At 42.9% G+C, this 21,507-nt stretch overlaps 1 protein-coding gene across 8 annotated transcripts in view; it reads left to right on the forward strand.

Annotated features, from left to right (window-relative positions):
* DPF3 (double PHD fingers 3) overlaps positions 1-21,507 on the forward strand; it is a 263,952-nt gene that overhangs the window by 135,087 nt on the left and 107,358 nt on the right. For all 8 annotated transcript variants that reach the window (XR_014466298.1, XR_014466299.1, XR_014466297.1 and 5 more), the window contains exon 3: positions 7,945-8,052. Coding sequence is in view for 5 of the 8 variants with exons in the window: in XM_083167316.1 (XP_083023442.1) it covers positions 7,945-8,052 (108 nt within the window). In the remaining 3 variants the exon portion in view is untranslated. The remainder of the gene's footprint in view (positions 1-7,944; positions 8,053-21,507) is intronic.

Raw genomic sequence — 21,507 nt, forward strand, 5'->3', positions numbered from 1 at the left:
CTCAGTAGTTTCCATTATAGTGCCATTTATACTATATTGAGTCTTTGGATTTCTGAGACCCAAGTGCATGACTTTGCATTTTTTGGCCATAGCCCCAAGTGCTCTGTAATCCACTTATTATTATCTCACAGAATTGCTTCCGCTCCTTATACTATCAGTCATACATTAGAAACGCAGAGAGGGCACATATATCAGTCTGTCTGCACATCCTTAACTTTAGCTCAGTCCTGCCAATGTTCGGGTACTGCAGTATGCTTCCAGTGTACTTTCAATGTTAATGGTGGAATGAAGGATGAGGTTCTAGCGGGCATCTGCAGAAAGAGGAATGAGGGTATAGCGGACACTGCCACTCATCATGCCTGGTGATCGCTGTCCTAACCAGGTTGAGGAGACCGTCAGAAGTTCCCACGTCACTGTTGCCCACCATTTGGGGGCGGAACCAGACACACATCACAGTCACCACGGGATGATTTCCCCACAGTGGGCAGAGTCAGAGTAGCCCTGGACTTAGCTGATGTCAGAGGCCCTCCCTGAAAATGCCTATTTATGCCTGAGTTTTTCCGTGACACTCCCATTAAACGGCCGGGTACGGGCACCCTTACGCCAACAGTTATCGCATCACTCATGTGGTGCCAGCAATCCATGTGGGCTTCATATATGTGGTATGCACATTAAGAGTGTCACATCATTAATAGAGCTTTTTGTATTTAGGTCTTTTATCCCCATCAGATATGGAATTATTACATGTGTCTCCTCTTCGCTCACCTTATAGACAGTAGATAAAAGCAACCCCAGCATAAGACCGTCTTCCTCGCTCCCCACTGGGAGCCGCTCATCACTTTTCATTCTCCTCTTGTTTGTCTTATTTTCATGTATTGCTAATCGCACACTGTAACCTCTGTAGTTCTCCCAGGGAAGCTCACACGCCTCGCGCCGGTTCTGATCATCTAGCAGGGATCTCTCCGGGTATGGGTCATTGGGTCGACCACTGACAGTCGACAGGCCTCAGGTCGATACCTAAAATAGGTCGACGTGGCTAAGGTCGGAAAGTCGACACAAACATTAGTTCGACAATGGGAAAGTCGACGATCAAAAGGTCGACTTTTTTCAGGTGTCAACCTAAGGCCTGTCAACCTTCAGTGGTCGACCCAATGCATGTTGACCTAAATAGGGTCGATTTAGTGACATAGGGGCAGATGTATTAAGCCTGGAGAAGAGATAAAGTGGAGATAACTTGGAAGAGTTAACGCAGCAGCCAATCAACTGTGTTTGAAATATGACAGTTGGGATCTGATTGGCTGGTGCGTTATCTACTTACGCTTTATCTCCAGTTTATCTCTTCACCAGGCTTAATACATCTGCCCCCCTATGCCTAAGTAGTGCGCCTAAAATGGCTTCCTCCTCCTTTAAGGATGCATCCAAATGACTGGTGGACAGGATGCTTACACCGGCATCCAAATGGAAGGAATCGCAACAGGGGTCATGTAGGAATACTTACTGTCCACCTGCCCTAGCAGCCTAATCCTAACCCTCCTCCCCATCCGCTCCTGATTCTAACCATCCCCGCTAGTGCCTAACCTAAACTCCTGTACTCCGCCACCTTAGTCTAACCCCCATTCTTGTTGCCTATTCCAAACTTCCAACCTAACCCTAACCTTTCTTTCCCCACAGATTAACCCTTAGTCCCCCCAATAGTCCACCCCCCCCCCCCTTCCCTGGCCACCCGCTAGTGAGACCTACACACTTACTGATCAGGATCCTGACTGTCAGTATTCTGGCGTTGAGATCCTGATTGATTCGGAGTTCCAGCGCCGGTATTGTAAGGGGCAGTCGGGATGCTGGCGTCAGTATATTGAACGCCGGCATCCTGATCAAAGGAATTATAACAGCATCCCTTCCTTTGTGTTATGTTCATGGTTTCTGTCATAGGCATGCGCACATTGAGTGTTAAGGGTGCACAGGCACCTCCTAATGCTGTGCCCCCACCCCACACTTATTGCTGCTAGTAATACCAGCAATACCTTTTACCAAAGACTTTTGTTTTTAGACCTGTATTCCATTAAAATAAGCGCCCATCAATCAATTATGTGTGTTTTGCATTGTTAATTGTATTACACCATTGTCATATCACTACATATCTGTGTCATCCAGATATGATTTTGACTTTATTTGCATGTACTGTTACACAGAGTAATTAGAAGAAAACTGAAATAGGCAGGATACAATGGTGTGGCTGAGAGGCGGTGTTAGACAGACCCAATGGCACTATTAGACACGCCCAATAGGTGGTGCTAGGCACACCGCTGTGACAGTGCACCCCCTAATAAAATGTGCTGCGCACGCCTATGGTTTCTGTATTTTATGTAAATCTAAACCTCTGTATTATGTTCAGAGATTCTGTAAAGCACATTGGTTCCTACTGAAAACAGGTGCTATATAATTATTATAGTGACTTTATTATTGGTATTATTTTGTAGTATTTTGTTTTTTTACTTCTAAGAAGTTTGCCAGGCAGTGATCTTTTACATACAACGCTACTCTGAATTCTGGACCAAGATTGGCCGACAATTCTTACAAAGTTGTCCGATAAGTGGAAATAAGATGACAGAAGGCTCATGACAAAGAATAATCCTTCAGTAGTCAGGGGTGGCAAAAGCTCCTGTGGGGTACACATCTGGGGACTCATAGCTGAAGGACTGCCCGTTCCTCTGGGCATTAAGAAACTATGCAGAGTTTGTCCAAATCACCCACCCACAAAGGGACCAGAGAGATAGAGAGAGGTGAAATGGGTAGGGGGATAGAGACATGCGAGAGTATGTGGGATGTACTAAAGAAAATTAGGTCAAACCTCAGTATTCTGGGTTTATACCGCATTTTCAAATGTACTAAAGCCCCTTCCGGTAGGGCTCCGCTGCGGAGGGTTACGCCAGTGCTAGCTTATGTAACCCCATAGAAGCCTTTGGGCTCCTCTCGGCAGCCCAGCTGAGTGAGGGGCCAGACACAAATCTCTCCCAGTATGCCCTGTGGTCGCTAGCATCTCTGCACATCCACAGACGGACTTAGGGCCAGATGTATCAAGCTTCAAAAGTGATAAAATGGAGAGTGATAAACAACCAGCCAATCAGCTCCTACCTATCATTTTTCAAACCCAGTCTGTAGCATGGCAGGTAGGAGCTGATTGGCTGGCTGTTTATCACTCTCCATTTTATCACTTTTGAAGCTTGATACATCTGGCCCTTAGACCTGGAAGTCCAGGCAGCGGTGGAGGTCACAAAGGGCATCTCTTATCGAGAGAGCTGCCCTTTGCGTTGCTCATCACATATGTCCGTATATATAAGAACATCCTGCCCAGAGATAGATGAAGTGGGTTGGTGAGTGAGAAGATAAGAGAGAGAGAGGGAAAGTGGGTAGGGGAAAGATGGAGTCCAAATAGAGGGGTTTATTCTAGTTCATTCTTTCTGACAAAATCCTTCTTAGATGGACAAAACCATGTGCACTGCAGGGGGGCAGATGTAACATGTGCAGATAGAATTAGATTTGGGTGAGTTATTTTGTTTCTGTGCAGGGAAAATACTGACTGCTTTATTTTTACACTGCAATATAGATCTCGCTTTGAAGAAAAACCCCACCTAAATCTAATTCTCTCTGCACAAGTTACATCTGCCCCACCCGCAGTGCACATGGTTTTGTCCATCTAAGAAGGATTTTGTCAGACAGAATGAACTAGAATAACCCCCAGAGGGAGAGAGAGGTGAAGTGGGTAGGGAAGAGAAAAAGATAAATTGGCGATAGAAAGAGAGGTATGGGGAGAAGGAGGGAGAATGTGCGTGTGTGATGAGGAGAGAGGGCGGAAAGTTAGGGAGACAGGGGGGTAGAGAGAGAGGGTGAGAGGGAGATTTAATTAGAATATAAATTATAGTAGGAGGAATGGACAGAAAGGAAAAGGTGACACCACAGACACGGAAAAATGACTGTGCCACCAGGTGACGAGGGGTGATCGCAGGGTCGACACTACTTTTATGCTGCTTTCCCACTGCCTACACGGGTAAAGACCCGTTTTTTTTAAACGGGTCTTTAAACGGGTAAGAGCCATAAGACTCTTTCCCACTGCAGCTTTTAAACGGTAAATTACTGTTTAAAAGCTGTTTTTGTCACATTCACACTTACCCGTTTAAAAACCCGTTTAAGCAGTGTAAAGATAGGGGGGGGGGGGGGGGAGAATTTAAAAAAAAAAAAACGGCGTGGGGTCCCCCCCACTGCCGTAACCAGCTCCAGGCTGAAAGAGCCGGGGCTGGTAATAAAAAATCAGGAAACCCGACAAATAGGGGTTCCCTGATTTTTTACAACCAGCCCCAGGCTCCAGGTCCGGGGCTGGTTCCCAAAATACGGGGGACAAAATGACTAGGGGTCCCCCGTATTTTAAGAACCAGCCCCAGGCACAACCAGCCAGCAGGGTAATGCCACAGCCGGGGGACACTTATGATATAAGTTCCCGCGGCCAAAGCATTAACCCTACCGACCAGTCAGCCTGGCCAGGGGCCCTGGGGGAGTGGGGACCCCCCCAATAAAGGGGTCCCCCCCCTCCAGGACTTACCTGACCAGGCTGAAGCCTGGTGCTGTCCCCGGTGACCCTGGAGCGGTGGTCACCGGGCTGATGGTATTGTGTAAAAAAATAGAATAAAAACCATTGTCTTTTACTGGTGAACTATGAGTCCCAGCAAGCCTCCCCCGCAAGCTGGGACTTGGAGAACCACAAGTCCCAGCCTGCGGGGCATTAAAGGGCCCGCTGGGTCTTGTAGTTCCACAGTAAAAGAAAGAGTTAAATAAACACACTGACACACGTGAAAAATAAAAGTTTATTACATACATAACACATACATACTGATACTTACCTATCTTGAGCCCGTAGGTAGCCCTGGTCCTGATGTCCTGGTCCGTGTCGGCGTCTGTATCCATGTCGGCATCCCTGTCGGCGACGGCGTCGGCGGTCCGGAGTCCGAAGAAATCCATTTGGGAAGCTGTGGAAGGAAATCCTACTCACCTGTCCCAGCGCGACGTAGTCCAGGTAAGGTCTTTGCAAAAAAAACAAACCGACACCCGAACCAGACCGGACTGACGGAGACACACGGTGTGTTTACATCGTGCGGCTCCGCCCCCGAATGCCGCTATTGGCCGCCTTGCGGCCTAGCGGCCAATCAGGAGCCGCTAGGCCGCAAGGCGGCCAATAGCGGCATTCGGGAGGCGGAGCCGCACGATGTAAACAAACACACGTGTGTCTCCGTCAGTCCGGTCTGGTTCGGGTGTCGGTTTGTTTTTTTTGCAAAGACCTTACCTGGACTACGTCGCGCTGGGACAGGTGAGTAGGATTTCCTTCCACAGCTTCCCAAATGGATTTCTTCGGACTCCGGACCGCCGACGCCGTCGCCGACAGGGATGCCGACTGGATACAGACGCCGACACGGACCAGGACATCAGGACCAGGGCTACCTACGGGCTCAAGATAGGTAAGTATCAGTATGTATGTGTTATGTATGTATTAAACTTTTATTTTTCACGTGTGTCAGTGTGTTTATTTAACTCTTTCTTTTACTGTGGAACTACAAGACCCAGCGGGCCCTTTAATGCCCCGCAGGCTGGGACTTGTGGTTCTCCAAGTCCCAGCTTGCGGGGGAGGCTTGCTGGGACTCATAGTTCACCAGTAAAAGACAATGGTTTTTATTCTATTTTTTACACAATACCATCAGCCCGGTGACCACCGCTCCAGGGTCACCGGGGACAGCACCAGGCTTCAGCCTGGTCAGGTAAGTCCTGGAGGGGGGGGACCCCTTTATTGGGGGGGTCCCCACTCCCCCAGGGCCCCTGGCCAGGCTGACTGGTCGGTAGGGTTAATGCTTTGGCCGCGGGAACTTATATCATAAGTGTCCCCCGGCTGTGGCATTACCCTGCTGGCTGGTTGTGCCTGGGGCTGGTTCTTAAAATACGGGGGACCCCTAGTCATTTTGTCCCCCGTATTTTGGGAACCAGCCCCGGACCTGGAGCCTGGGGCTGGTTGTAAAAAATCAGGGAACCCCTATTTGTCGGGTTTCCTGATTTTTTATTACCAGCCCCGGCTCCTTCAGCCTGGTGCTGGTTTCGGCAGTGGGGGGGGACCCCATGCCGGTTTTTTTTTAACGGGTAAAGGGCTACCCCTTTCCCACTGCCGAAAAAACGGCTATAACACGGTAAAAACACTGCTTTTTACACGGGTAACAAAAACCGGTATTTGTTACCCGTGTAAAGCAACCTGGAGCTTTCCCACTGCAGCTCTAGCCGTTTAAAAAGGCTAAAAAAACGGCATTTACACGTGTAAAGCCTGCAGTGGGAAAGGGGTATTACTGTGACCGGTGGTTGTAAACTTTGCCCTTTTTGTTTTCATTAGACTATTTGAGCGATGCAGGATGTGTGGCCGGCATGCATAGTTTCTATTTAGGTAATGCAGCCCAGCTTTCTCCGATTGTTGGGGCCTAGGATGAGTGTACCCCTTTGTACTCCCTGTGGGTAATAGAGACAAGATATCGAAAAAGGGGTAGTGGCATACTTGCCTACTTTTGAAAACTAGTTTCAGGGAGATTATAGATGGTAATAGAATCTTGCACAGTGCCACATTGAGGGGGCGTGTCAAGTTCCTCCCAAAGGGCGTGTCTAGTTCCATATATGGAGAGATTGTGAACGTGGCACCTAGTAGCATGGGTGTGTACTGCTACATCTGAGAGGAATCTTTTAAATGACCTATATCCAAATGTAGATGATCCCCAAAGCAGTTAGTAAGAGCTACTATACTTGGTAATGTGCTGGGAAATGGTTCTGATGATTGACTGTAAATGTGTATCTCATTCTTTTTTTTCTCCAAAATGTAATAGTGTAATGTGGGCTAGGTGACATGAGGGAGATTGCTAGACTAATGAGGGAGAGAGGGAGATTGGACAGAATAGTAAAAGCATGCACAACAAATTTGTGTGCGCTTCTGCACCAGTATTGAGAAGAATTTCATTGTAGAAAGATTGCTACAAGTGTGTTGGGCAGTGATACTGTATCTGCAAAGTTACAGCTTTGAAGGGGAAAAAAAAATTAGATTACACTTTCTTGAAATTATTCTTTTTTGGTTAAACAAATTTTATTGACAAGTTATACAGGTACAGAAATACAAAGTATACCAGGATTGCCATTGCGCACATGTTGAAATGATTCTATGATTTCTTCCTTATCCCCAATTATTCTGGGCGGGATATGTGTTTTTCACAAGCTTTGCCCGTATTCCCCATATGTAATAAGCCCGGGTATCCTGGGCATTGATGCATATATAGCTTTGGCCCTCCAGCTGTTGTTGAACTATGCATCCCAGCATGCCCTGCTACAGTTTGGCTATTTGGCCATGCTAAAACTATTGCGGGGCATGCTGGGATGTGTAGTTCAACAACAGCTGGAGGGACAAAGGTTCCGCATCCCTGGTATAGAGTAACGGCAGCTTTTGTGCAGAGTGACTCCTGGTGGCCGGAAGTCCCGACATTGCAAAGGACAGGTCTTATCAGAAGAGCTGTCTGATGTATTACTACTAATTGCATATGTTAGTACATATGTGATTAGTATAGTGGCGGTAAGTACATCCCACCCTCTATCATGTAATATGAGGACATTGAGACATTAAACTAATGAAATCTGGAAAAGTAGAGTTCTAAATCTTTGGACAATAACTGTTTCTATGCTGATGCGACTTTGCCCTGTGCTGGGCGGCCCCCTGCATGCTACCACCGGCAATTGTAGTTTTACGATTAGTCGCAAAACTACACCTCAACCTGAATTAGGCCCAATATACATTACCAATGCTTTTCCCAGAGCAAAACTTCTTAGAGTTAAATTTAAGATTGCGGTTACATTTTTTTCTTCGGTGTTTCTTTCTATGTTTAGGAGTGGCCCCAGGACAGCTGTACACGTACCCTGCTCGGTGTTGGAGAAAGAAAAGACGTTTACATCCCCCTGAAGATCCCAGGTTACGGCTGTTGGAGTTAAAATCAGGTAGGTGACCACGTTTTGTATTGTCCGGTTGCAAACCCTTATTGATGCTCTGAGGATTATTTTGTTATTGAAGGTTTGGGCACAAACTGTCTGAGAGAAAGATTACTATGTAGTTGGATACTGTAAATCCGTTAAATAGAACAAGAGGGGTTGATTCAATTAGTTGCAAGGCAGCTTCACCTGCAAATTAGTGTGGCAATATCATGCACTTACGGTAGCTTCAAAGGGCCATGTACAAAAACATGCCAGCCTAGGACAAAATCGGACAGGGAGGGGCGTGAGTTTATCTGCCATTTGGTGGTGCAACACATCTCTCTCATGGATAATGGAAGTGAACCCAGACTTGGTAACTTCTACTGCTGTCAGCTGTGTAGTTGTACTGTATACAGTGCCCCCTGGAAGAGCAAAGAGTTCTGCTGCTAAGGAATCTGCTTCAGTCTCTGAGCAAATATCTTCTACTAAACATGTAGGGAGGGGCCTGATTCAAAATTGCCTAGAAATCTGAATGTGGATGGATCCTGTGAATATTATTAAATTGTTTTTAAGAAAACTCTACATAGGTTGTGACCTCTTTATGCAGATTGGAGTTATGAGCATATCAGTTATGTGGTTCTCAGATGCATCTTGCTCATACTTGTGTACTTTTGAAAACTAGTTTCAGGGAGATTATAGTTGGTCGTTGAATTTTGCACAGCACCCCATTGAGGGGGCGTGTCATGCTCTACTTCTAGTGCGTGTCTAGTTCCATATATGGAGAGATTGTGAAAAGAAATTGTGAACGTGGCACCTAGAAGCGTGGGGTGTGTACTGCTACATCTGAGAATGATCTTGTAAAATGACTTGTATCCAAATGTAGATGAGCCAAAAGCAGTTAGTAAGAGATACTATACTTGCTAAGGTGCTGGGAAATGGCGCTGATGATTAAATGTAAATATATCTCTCATTCCTTTTTCCCCAAAAAATGTAACCGTGTAATGTGGGCTAGGTGACACGAGGGAGATTGCTAGACTAATGAGGGAGAGAGGAGAGGGAGATTGCTTTTATTTCAGGGAGTCTCCTGCAGAATGCAGGAGGGTAGGCTACTATGATCTTACTTGAGGCTAATAGGGTCTTATTGATTAGCAACGTGGCTAGAATGGGTCTTACACATGCAGGTAGGATTAGTGACCCTCTGGCGTGTTGGTGTAATATGTGAGCTATTTAGAGCATATGCGGAGAACCATCTAACTTCAGATTGCTCTCCTGCACCAAGGATGGGCTATTATCAATGCAGATAATAGTAAATTGGGTGCTCTCAGAAGTGGAGGACTGATGGCAATACATGTAGATGCGGCCAACTGCATGCAGTCAGGATTTCCAAATCCCGGGAGCTGCCGCAATTGTAATCGCTTTACACGTGTTTTCGATTCAGTCTCACGCTCATTATTATTCAATAAGTAGCTGTATTCTCAGTTCAGTCATAAGCAGGAAATACAGAAAAATGCATTATATTGTAAGTTTGTGCCAACGTGTATTTTCACATAGCATGTTATGCCTTTCTCTGTCCCCCACCTTAGCTGTATCTTAAATAGGCCACCATATTTGGAGGCACTGTGTGCAAGATAAACAAGTAAATTGTGAGCAGATGATCATTGCAGTCTGCTATCTCTGTTTGATGTATGGCCTCGTCAGTGTTGCTGGCTGGACATAATGAGTAGACTTTGGTTCCATCTGTGTGATCAGCCTAAATGGAAAAAGTGCCAATGCTTAATCCATTTTAATTTGCTTGTTGCATGGCTACCCACCGTCTCCAACTCTACACGATCATTTTTTTTTTTATGGGATTTTAGATTTGGTTTCCGTACTCTAGAGGGACCTGGAAGTCGCTGCTTGACATTGAGTGATGTGACTTAGCAGGACAGGTTTAAATACTGTATGTGTATAGACGGACGAAGATGAAGTAATGATCCTCTATTTTTGTGTTAGAAATCATTCGTATAAGTGGAAGAGATCTGTAGCTAAAACTGGCTAGGGGAACACAGGTTGTGCTGCATCTGCTTTGTATATTTCCAATACAGGTTACACTTCTAACATGATGATATTGTCATAGCTGTAGCTGATGAGACAGGGCTGCTAAAACAGCTGTTTGCATGTTGTTTTAATGAACAAATGACAATAAAAAATTATTTTTTAGTTCAAACAGCAGATCATGTGATCATATTCTAGGTATGGCTGCTATGTCCTTAGTTTATCTTTGGTACAAGCTAACGGTGTAGTGTGGATATATTGTTCTGTTCATTGTCCATACACAATTATTCATATGAATTGCTGCTTACATGTCTGGATGGCAGTTTGGGTCTCTATAAAGATACAAACATACCATCAAACCTTTTGTGCAGACACTGGCAGCTGTGATAGCAGGAACGGGCAATTCCTTAGGGGCATTTGTGTGCCAGGGTCTGTTTCCATGGCAATTCTCGGCTTAGTGGCCTCGGGAGCAGAAGTCTCATTCCTGAAACCGGTCTGCGTTCTCCCTCGCTCTCCTGTACCTTCTGTAGAAATGCCTGCGTACAGATAACACTGTCTGCAGCCCTGCTCAGAGACAATGCTGTCATTTAGCACAAAAGGATTATTTCCCATTGAGCGTATGCATTGTATTGTATTGATGGCCTAAAATCAAAGTGAAAACCTGAAAGCTCTCCATTGAAGGTGGAATTGTTATAGGTAAAGCAGGACTGTGTGCACAAATATCATGTTAAAAAAAAACAACCATTCAAAAACAGTATAAGTTGCAAGGTTCATTAGTTCTTAGACTACACAAGATACATAGCTGGTGGAAGTAACAGGGAAGGCAGGAAAAATGATTTTTACTGTAGGTATACACATAATAATAAAGTTACATTGGGCCTTATTCTAGTTCACAAAATCCTTCTTAGATGGACAAAACCATGTGCACTGCAGGGGGGCAGATGTAAAATGTGCAGAGAGAATTAGATTTGGGTGAGTTATTTTGTTGCTGTGCAGGGTAAATACTGATTGCTTTATTTTTACACTGCAATATAGATCTCGGTTTGAAGTAAAACCCCACCCAAATCTAATTCTCTCTGCACAAGTTACATCTGCCCCACCTGCAGTCCACATGGTTTTGTCCATCTAAGAAGGATTTTGTCAGAAAGAGTGAACTATAATAAGGCCTATTTTGTAGCATTTTTCTTCAGAATATTTTTGATTTTTATTTAGGAAACTGCGTTAATGCTGGTTTGGAAGGGAGAAATCCTAAAAATGTTACACACTTCCTAATTATTAATATTGCATATAAAGGTTCTATTGTAGCCACAAAAGAGCATTTTCATGTCCTTTTCTGTGAAAAGCAGATAATGAGTTGAAATGATAGATGAACGATGTGGGATGTGTATGTTATGTTTTGTTGTATGAGGGAAAAGTTTTTTTTTTCTTTCTTAACCTGCAGATGGGAGTTCCATACCTTCCCTGTATTTTACTACACTTGGGGATAGGGTCATTAGGTCAACCCTATGAAGATCGACATGCATTAGGTTGACCACAGAAGGTCGACATACGTTTTTCACCATATTGAGCCGCAGCATGGTGAGCGCAGTGGTACACTTAGACGGTGTCCATGTTGAGTAAGTCGACATTTGGGCCAAAACCACGAAACTCGTGTCGACCTTTTGACTGTCAACCTTCCCATTGTCGACCTCAGCCATGTCGATCTAATGCATGTCGACCCTATGACCCATACCTACTACTTGTACAGTATATGCACATTTATGCCCCTTTCAGACCACAAAATGCAGGGTCACACCGGTTCTTTCAAATGGTTCACTCCCAGTGCGACCCTGCATTTTGGTCTATGCGGACCTCATAAACAAACCGCCAATATTGCCGAATTGCTGACGTCATCCGAGGGCGCAGCAGAAAGGCATCGGGGAAGGGTAGGAGGCAGCGCTTAGAGCTGGCACTGCTCCAAACACTGGCTCCCCCATTGATGTGAACGGGAAACTATTAACCCATTCACACCGCAATGCAATGCACCAATGAACCGGAACCTTTCTTTTTTACCGGTTCGTATTTTGCTACTGGTTTGCGGGACCCGGTAACCCCTTTCACATCGCACCAAGTACCGGGTCGAACCGGCATAAAAAAAACGGCATGAACCCGGTAATTAGGTGTGATGTTAAAAGGGGTATTAGAAAGCAGAAAAGAGACCTTTTAAATTAAATTAACTGAAGTAATTGAATCTGACACCAGGTATTGAGCATATGATATTCCATTATTTTTTTTTTAACACAAAAAAGTTTTGTAATAAATATTATTTATTGATGATGTACAAGTTTTGCACTTGTACATCATCAATAAATGGGTGGCATACTGTACAAAAACTTCACCTTGAAATATCACTGTGAGACATGTGAATCATATCTTTGTGTATAATGTCTAGATTATATGTGTGTGTTTATTTGCGTACACAAATTTTTCAATTGAAATTATAAATGACTAGAAACTTTTTTATGAAACAGCGTATGAAAGAATGTAAAGAAAATGTTGTCTCCAGCATCCGGAATTGCATTCAAATCCTATTTGTGTGGTACCGCTCACAGCACTGTTTACATCGGTTAAGACATTTTTTTTGTCTTTGCAAAGAAAACCCACAAAACATAATGCTGCCTTTACATCAGAGTTCCAGGAACCGTAACATAAAGGAATGTGTTATAAGGCGGCTCTAATGAAGACTTTGCCATATTAGTATGCATATGATATTGAACAGAAGTAAGTCCATTTAAACACTTTCCTTCAACAAAAGATCTTTACTTAATATGAAGCTGCAACAGAGACTGTATCACATTGGAAATCAATGTGGCAAAGAAGCTTAACATAATGAAAAGGAATGAATAATGATTTCATCGTTACCCTGTATTTGCAGCCTGAGGACACAATACTTAACTGAAGTGCAAGAAAATACCCATATCTACATAGTAAATATGTCTCACTTAAGTTTGTAGACAAAAGAAACAGAGCAGTGTTACAGGTTGTAATACCTGTGTCCATGTATATGTAGAATAAAGCATCTGCTAAATTATACGCCAAGTTGTAATTAGACTATTTTGGTCCGATTTTGTACAATGGCCTTTATTCAGATCGGATTGCAGTACAAATTTGTTTGGAAAATGGGCAAAACCATGTGCACTGCAGGTGGGGCAGATGTAACATGTGCAGAGAGAGTTAAATTTGGGTGGGGTGTGTTGAAACTGAAATCTAATTTGCAGTGTGAAAATAATGCAGCCAGTATTTACCCTGCACAGAAACAAAATAGCTCTCACAAATCTAACTCTCTCTGTACATGTTACATCTGCCCCACCTGCAGTGCACATGGTTTTGCCCATTTTCCAAACATATTTGTACTGCGGTCAGAGCTGAATAAGGGCCAATGTCTGATATTACCACCAAAGTCATAAATTACATTTTGCAAAGTCGGATAATGTAATTGCGGCCACGTTCTTTAAAAGTCAGATGTTTTTGCCTCTGCATAAGAGTGGCCAGTGAAACGTCTGATCCAGATGGTTTCACCATGTTTAACATACAACTTGGCTGATGTAATGGGAGCCGAGATACAAATTCGACAAAGATTTGTTTTTTTGGGGGGGCGAGTTGTATTTGGCATTGTTCAAATTCACTTACAAGTATACAATTACACAAAAATTGTAACAAACATTTTTAAAAGTATTTCTAACCTTAAATATAATAAACTCTGATCTCTCAAATCAGCTCATGTACTGTACATGTAGTTTTTGTACTTTTTCCCCATAAAATGCATCTTATTCAGCAAATCGGACGCACAAGCAGCTTCTGTTGATTAAAAATATATATATAGTATTCCTCTATTCTGTATGTAGTCGCAACTGTATCTGCATTCAAAAAAATGTATGCTATAGTATTCTCCAGCCAAACACTGTAACACAGTGGTTCCCAAACTGTGTGCCGTGGCTCCCTGGGGTGCCTCAGGACACTTGCAGGGGTGCCACGGGTTGGTGGTCCAGCATCAATTCAAATTATTTATGATCAATTATTTATGGACAAAACCAGTGCTGGTGGCTGGTAATCATAAAATATGTGTACGGTCAGAAGCAAATCCTGCCCTTTACCACATAACTGAACCCAAGAAGCACACAAACACAATCTACTTAATTTTATATATTTTTTGGGGGGGGGCCTAGGGGTGCAGTGGAAAAATTCTGATACTCTAGGGTGCCATGATTCGAAAAAGATTGGAAACCCCTGCTGTAAAATATTTTACCAGGTAGATAGTCTCATACAATGACAGGTGGCATGATACAGTCACAAATACATATAGAATATGTAGTGATGTATTTTATGGGGCAAAAATTACAGTACTTGAGCTCTTTTGAGAAATCAAACTATATTTAGCATTTTTAAGGTTACTAATACTTAAAAAAAAATGTTCATTAGTTGAAAATGTGCTATAATTGTGTAGATGTTATTGTTTTATATTTGTGTTTTTTTTGTGAATGTTGTATTCAGCAATTATTTAAATCAATAACAGCTTGTTTATATCCTTCTATACCCAGAGCATCTCAATAATCTCTATTAACCCCCTCCCTTGCATATCTCAGTAGAGATTTGGAAGACTTTACATTGAAACTTGGAGGCAGTGCAACATATGGAGTCTGGAGAAGAAGCTCCTCTAAGTACAGACTTGAAGTCCGCTTAGGAGGGGGCACACGGCGACCCCCATGCTATCTTCTCAAACCTGAATCTAATGTTTAAAGACAGGTGGACCCAATGGTGTGGATGATCCCAGCCCAGAGCTGCTTCTTATGGTCATACTTGCACAGGCAGACATTTGCTTGTACAAGTGTGACCGAAAGAAGTGGCGTAGGGGGTGAGGGAAGACATGGGGCTGTGCGCCGGTTAGAGGACAAGATGAGGCAGTTGTCGGGGTTGTGACCTACTGAGGCAGGGTATGTCGGACTGCGGTGCCGTACTCTTCTGCAGTAATGGTAGGGCCTACCCTGATTATTTGTTCATGGAACGAATTCCTCCAATGCAGCGGTTCTGAAACTGTGGGTCCAGACCCCAAAGTGGGTCGCAAACATCTTAGCATGAGGTGACGACACAATGTTGCTGATAACGCCTCTGATCTCTCAGCCAGTGATCCAAGGTGGGAAAAAAAGGGGTGGAGCGCTAAGTGGATAAATTGGATATCACTAGTTTATTAGTATAAAATATTTAAAAAACAATTAGTACGACAATAATATTAAATCCATAACATAAAAAAATTTACATATATAGTATATAGGACAAGGAGGACAATACTTATGTCTCTGCGCAGCTGCCTTTTTGTCCCTTAGGATAAGGGGGGGGAAGACTCTCCGGATCGTGCACTACCGATTTGATGACTAGTGTTTTGCCGTCCTGGATAATAATAGAAGACGCTGGAGGATGCTCTGGTTCCCAAAAATTTGGGGTCCTCACTAGGTTGCGCTGATCCCAGTAATAGATGGAACCTGTGGTTATTTTTCTCGCTGGAGGAAGATCTGTATACCTTCAGAATGAAGGGTCCTCACGATTGTGCGATGTTGGGTATCCACAGGAGATAGCAATAGGGATCGGATCCGGAGGGTGGCAATGAAAGGTGGCAATGAAAGGGAAAATTTCCAGGAGAGTGGATGGCAAGGGGTGGGGGTGGAGGGCAGAAGGCAGAGTTGAGAGGTTCTTCCTGGTCCTTTAATCAATAAAAGCAAGTGCTGCCTAACATGTTTCACCGTGACCTCACGGCTTTATCAAAGGTATGGCACTTGGTCAGTGGGCTGGCTTTAAATACCCATTAGACAGGAAGTATACAATGAAAACAATTAACCAATTGATCCCTAGAACGTATGTACTAAAAAAATTTTTTTTTTTTTTTTTTTTATACAAATATAAAGTGCAAATGCTAGTAGGTATAGGAGGCAGACCTATATAGAGTTGATAACAATCATTGATATGGTTATTTACCTTTTGTTGCAGAAGTTTAGGAGAAAACCCCGTTTGTTTGTAATGTTTTGTAGCCGGCTGGAACGCACGCTGCGTTCCACCTTCCGGCTTGTGGAGCGCATACTGTGCGCGTCCACTAGCAATGACGAGTGCACAGGGGAACCGTCGCATTCAGTGACTGTGCAGACGGACCCCCATGCCGCGTCATGTGGCACGCATATGCGTGTCACGGCGCTCAGGACCCGGAAGTCCGGAGTCCTGTTGTATTAAGAGCCGCCTGTATAGTATAGGTGAGACGCATATGCGTGTCATGCATATTAGTGTATGACACGCTAAGATTAAGTTCCTCTGGTGTCCACAGTACTTTTGGGGAGATATAATATATATATACATCAAGAATGGATAATGCAGCAGCTTTTTATAGCAGTTTTTTATATAATGAAAGAGTTCTTTTAGTTTTGCTAAGTTTTTTTGGGGGAACACAATATAAAAATATTTACATTTTGTTTGGTGCGGTAAATAGAGTACAGATTATTAATTCATCAGATCATAGTATAATAATAATATAATAATATAATAATAATCTAAAGGACATGAATACACATACATGAACATCCAATGAATAATGCAATAGGTAATTATCACAATAGAAATAATAAAGAATGTAAACGAACAACATAAATAATAATAACAAAATATATATATATATCTATATAATGACCTAATCTCAATAATATGCCTAATTTTCCCGGGGGTTGGGGAAAATATGTAATAGTGGTATTTGCATGAACATGGAATTATATATGTATATATACACAAGAGGGTGTATATCTAAAAGTTATATATATATAATAATTTAAAGGATACATTAAGAGTATATCTCACATATATCCTAAGCAAAAAGAAAGAAAGAGGGATATATGCACATATATGTTTCACATATAAAGAGAAAACATACACATGTGCATATATGTGTATTCCATACTTAGTAATCTACGCTATGGTACCAGGTGTTATAGAGTTAGAGTTTCGACCTTATATGGAGACCATTAGAAAAAAAAATCTTTTTTCTAATGGTCTCCATATAAGGTCGAAACTCTAACTGTATAACACCTGGTACCATTTTTGTATTTATTTTTATTGTCTGATTGGGTCCCAGAGCAAAATAGTTTGAGAATCCCTGCTCTAATGTAACAAGCCAGGCCAAGAAGGCATCTAGGACAGGTGGTCCCCTGGCACATTTGCTCATTCTGAAGAGCTAATGAAGACCCTTGACACCTCTGCTTCAGTAAAACATAGTTTGCTTCAAAGTATTACAGTGTTGGCACCTTTTAGAGAAGTATGCTCTGAGTTCCAGCAGGCAGACGGATTTCCTTCATCTAGTGAACCTGGTACTTTGTTTAGACTTTCCACTATTCTTCCTCGCAGTCACCATTACCACCTGAGGAAGGTATGTAGGAGCTTTTGGTGATCAATTGCACAGGAAGGGAGATAGATATCAGAATCGTTTTTTTATTTATTTAATTGGCCCCCTCTGGTCAAGTTTATTCAGTTTCTATTAGATCCAGGGGTGTGCTCCCACCGACAATTTATTTAATGAGATTTTTACAAAAAAGAGAATGTATTGTCATATGGCGGTGCACCATTTATAGAAAAGAGTCATAAAATTTACCTTTTATTATTTATATTTTAAAAGTGAAGAACACGAAATATGACAAACAACAAATAACATTAACACAAGTGAAAACAGTGTGCTATTAAAAGGCACGTGCGAGTTCCCGGAGCAAATTCCCTCTATTCAATATTATCAATTACACTACTAGCTTTCTCCTTCTTGACCTTTAAACAATTGTTTGAGGAGAGAAGTGTGTCAATCTTAAATAGGTTTGTGTTCTATATACAAATGTAACAGCCTGTCTGTTAGCTACTTGGATGTGGTGTTTGGTACTTAAGTTGATTGAGATTGAATTAATTAGCTCAATTAATTACCAGTTTATCTGGCGTGGTGCTGTTTGTATTATTTGTATATTGATAATACAATTGAGCTGTGTGTTATCACAGAAATGCAGTAATATCACTAATCGGTTACCACTTTCCGTCTGAGGTCACTATTAAATCAGTGCTTACAGAGCGGGTTTTTAGGGTGATGCAGCACCTCTATTATATATATATGGGTTACTGCTAGTGAATCAATTCAATGCCCGGATAAACATTGCTACCTGGGCTAGGGTTATTAATTAAGCTGATGGTGTGGAGTTATTTCCTTACGCCGTTTATTGAGAATATAGCTTATAGTTACGGTCGCAGGGAGACTCTTTAACCAGTACAGCTTAAACCTGCCCTATATGGACGGTAAGCAATGATTCCCCCAAATGGAGAGGCTGGTGGTAACGGTAACAATAGTATCACAGGTACTAGGTAGAACCCCGTGCTGTCGACCTGATACTATGGTCGCGTACAGCTAGGGGGGAGCCGTCCGTTCTCCGTATAACAGGTAGCTATCGGCGCGCACTCCCTGTCCTAGGGACAAGTGCCGCAAACAGGATTTCAGTTGCCGTATGTCTTTGAGTCCAACCCTGTGCCACTGTCAGCTCGCACTGCTGCTGGCGTGGTCTTAGGGTGACTCGTGACAAGAGGCTGCTAATACATTAGAGTCCTGAAAAGGACTAATAAATACATTTCATAGAACACAAAAAAAGGGGGGTAGGGAATTGCTGGAGGAACGTGTGCACGGCTGGGTCGGCCGGCGTACGCTTCGTAGGTCTTCCTCAGGGCAACCTGCCGATAGCGCGCGCCGATAGCTACCTGTTATACGGAGAACGGACGGCTCCCCGCTAGCTGTACGCGACCATAGTATCAGGTCGACAGCACGGGGTTCTACCTAGTACCTGTAATACTATTGTTACCGTTACCACCAGCCTCTCCTTTTGGGGGAATCATTGCTTACCGTCCATATAGGGCAGGTTTAAGCTGTACTGGTTAAAGAGTCTCCCTGCGACCGTAACTATAAGCTATATTCTCAATAAACGGCGTAAGGAAATAACTCCACACCATCAGCTTAATTAATAACCCTAGCCCAGGTAGCAATGTTTATCCGGGCATTGAATTGATTCACTAGCAGTAACCCATATATATAATAGAGGTGCTGCATCACCCTAAAAACCCGCTCTGTAAGCACTGATTTAATAGTGACCTCAGACGGAAAGGGGTAACCGATTAGTGATATTACTGCATTTCTGTGATAACACAGAGCTCAATTGTATTATCAATATACAAATAATACAAACAGCACCACGCCAGATAAACTGGTAATTAATTGAGCTAATTAATTCAATCTCAATCAACTTAAGTACCAAACACCACATCCAAGTAGCTAACAGACAGGCTGTTACATTTGTATATAGAACACAAACCTATTTAAGATTGACACACTTCTCTCCTCAAACAATTGTTTAAAGGTCAAGAAGGAGAAAGCTAGTAGTGTAATTGATAATATTGAATAGAGGGAATTTGCTCCGGGAACTCGCAAGTGCCTTTTAATAGCACACTGTTTTCACTTGTGTTAATGTTATTTGTTGTTTGTCATATTTCGTGTTCTTCACTTTTAAAATATAAATAATAAAAGGTAAATTTTATGACTCTTTTCTATAAATGGTGCACCGCCATATGACAATCCATTCTCTTTTTTGTAAAAATCCCACCTGAGGAAGGAGCAATATGTGATGCAGTTTCATGCACAGGTTGTTGTATCTGAAGCGGACACTTGCACAGTGGGAAGTAGGAGCCACAAATGTGCTACAGTATGTGATTATGTTCCGGCTTTTAAAGGCTTCTACAAGCATCGGCATAGCGATCCTTTCATATAATATTGACCATGTGAATCCATAGTAAAGTGCAATAACCAATTACAGTATGTTATGAGGCACAGCCTTTGAGGAGCAGAATAACATCAATGTTTCTAGATACAATTTTTCAGATGATCCTCTCAGCTGTCACTTTCTTACTTACAGTACCTTCTATTTCATACTTCATACCAGTTACCATGGTAACAAACCTATTTGACTACAGTGACCTGTATAGGACAAACTATTTCATATTGTGGTGCAAACGCAAGTGACAGCCATCACTGGCTAACATTTTGCTGTTGCAGGTTCCTTACCAATTAATTTAAGAATCTAAAACTGCGGTGCTATTGGTTATTGTTATATTTGCTGCGTAACCACCTTTAGATTACAGCATTAATTTGCAAATGTAAACAAAAGGCAAATACTGTATGATACCTATTGAGTTTCAGTAGGTTCCGTCCAGCATCCTCGAATACAATCTTTATGTGGCCTAATCGGGAAAATACCCAACCAAACATACTAAAAGTGCATGTGGGAAGTGCAGGAGTCCTCTTCCAATTTGTGCACTGACCTATTCTTCCTATAAGAACGACAGACTTGCCTTCTCTGAATACTGAGCTCCATGGGGTCCATGAAGTGGTCTTGGTGGCATTGGAGCCAAAAATCGAATCCACCTGTGACTTTATGATGCTATTCACAGCATTACGTCACTGATAAGTGGCAGGAGTATTTTTCATGGGAGTCTCTTTAAATCTGGAAGTTTCCCAGAAATTCCGAGAGAGTTTCTACAACATGTATTTAAGTTCTAGGTGTCGTGCCTATGTGGTGCAAGCTGATTTATGTGTCTGCAGCAAAAATGTTACATCGCCACCTGCACAATGTAACAACACACATAGAAAGAAAGTTACTTTTCCTTTTTTTGTTTCAGTTGATTATGGGGGATTTTCTTCCTTCGCTGTAGTAAAGATATGTTGATTTAAATTAGCAGGCCCGGATTAAGGTCTGTAGGGGCGCTGGACAACAAAATTGTGGTCCCCCCCCCCCAAGGGGTACCACGATTTAGTTATGCAAGACCACCAATAAATTACATAAAACATTTTATTATAATTCAATACATTTATCAGGTTGTGAAAATGCTGCATGTGCTCATATTGTCAGTGTTAGCCTCTGTGTCCGGCGCTACAGAAACCTTGTCGCGCCTTATAAATAAAATATACTATAATATTATAATGCAGCGCTTGTTTTAACATGTATGCTGCTGGGAGAGCTGCACTAGCCATCTGACAGGCTTTCCAGGGGCCAGTACTTAGGAGAGGGTGAGCTGTTGGTGCCAGAAGCCAGCTCCCAGACAAGAGTTAGCTGCCTCACAACCCTGTCTCCCCGTAAGCTCCCTGGGGAAGCTCTCTCTCACGGGTGTGGTATGGGGTTCCGACAGTCTGGATCCCCACAGTCATTATCTGGATCCCGACTGCCCGAACTCAGGCAGCTTGGCGAGCACAACAAAGCCCCTTGCGGGCACGGTGGCTCGCTACGCGAGAATGATGTGGATGTGGTCAGTTTTTGTATATGTTCTATAAAATGTTCTTGTAGGTAATTGTATTAGCCTTTACAAATGGTG

This window comes from Crinia signifera, chromosome 12 (assembly GCF_055691185.1).
Source record: "Crinia signifera chromosome 12, ASM5569118v1, whole genome shotgun sequence".
NCBI classification, from domain to species: domain Eukaryota; kingdom Metazoa; phylum Chordata; class Amphibia; order Anura; family Myobatrachidae; genus Crinia; species Crinia signifera.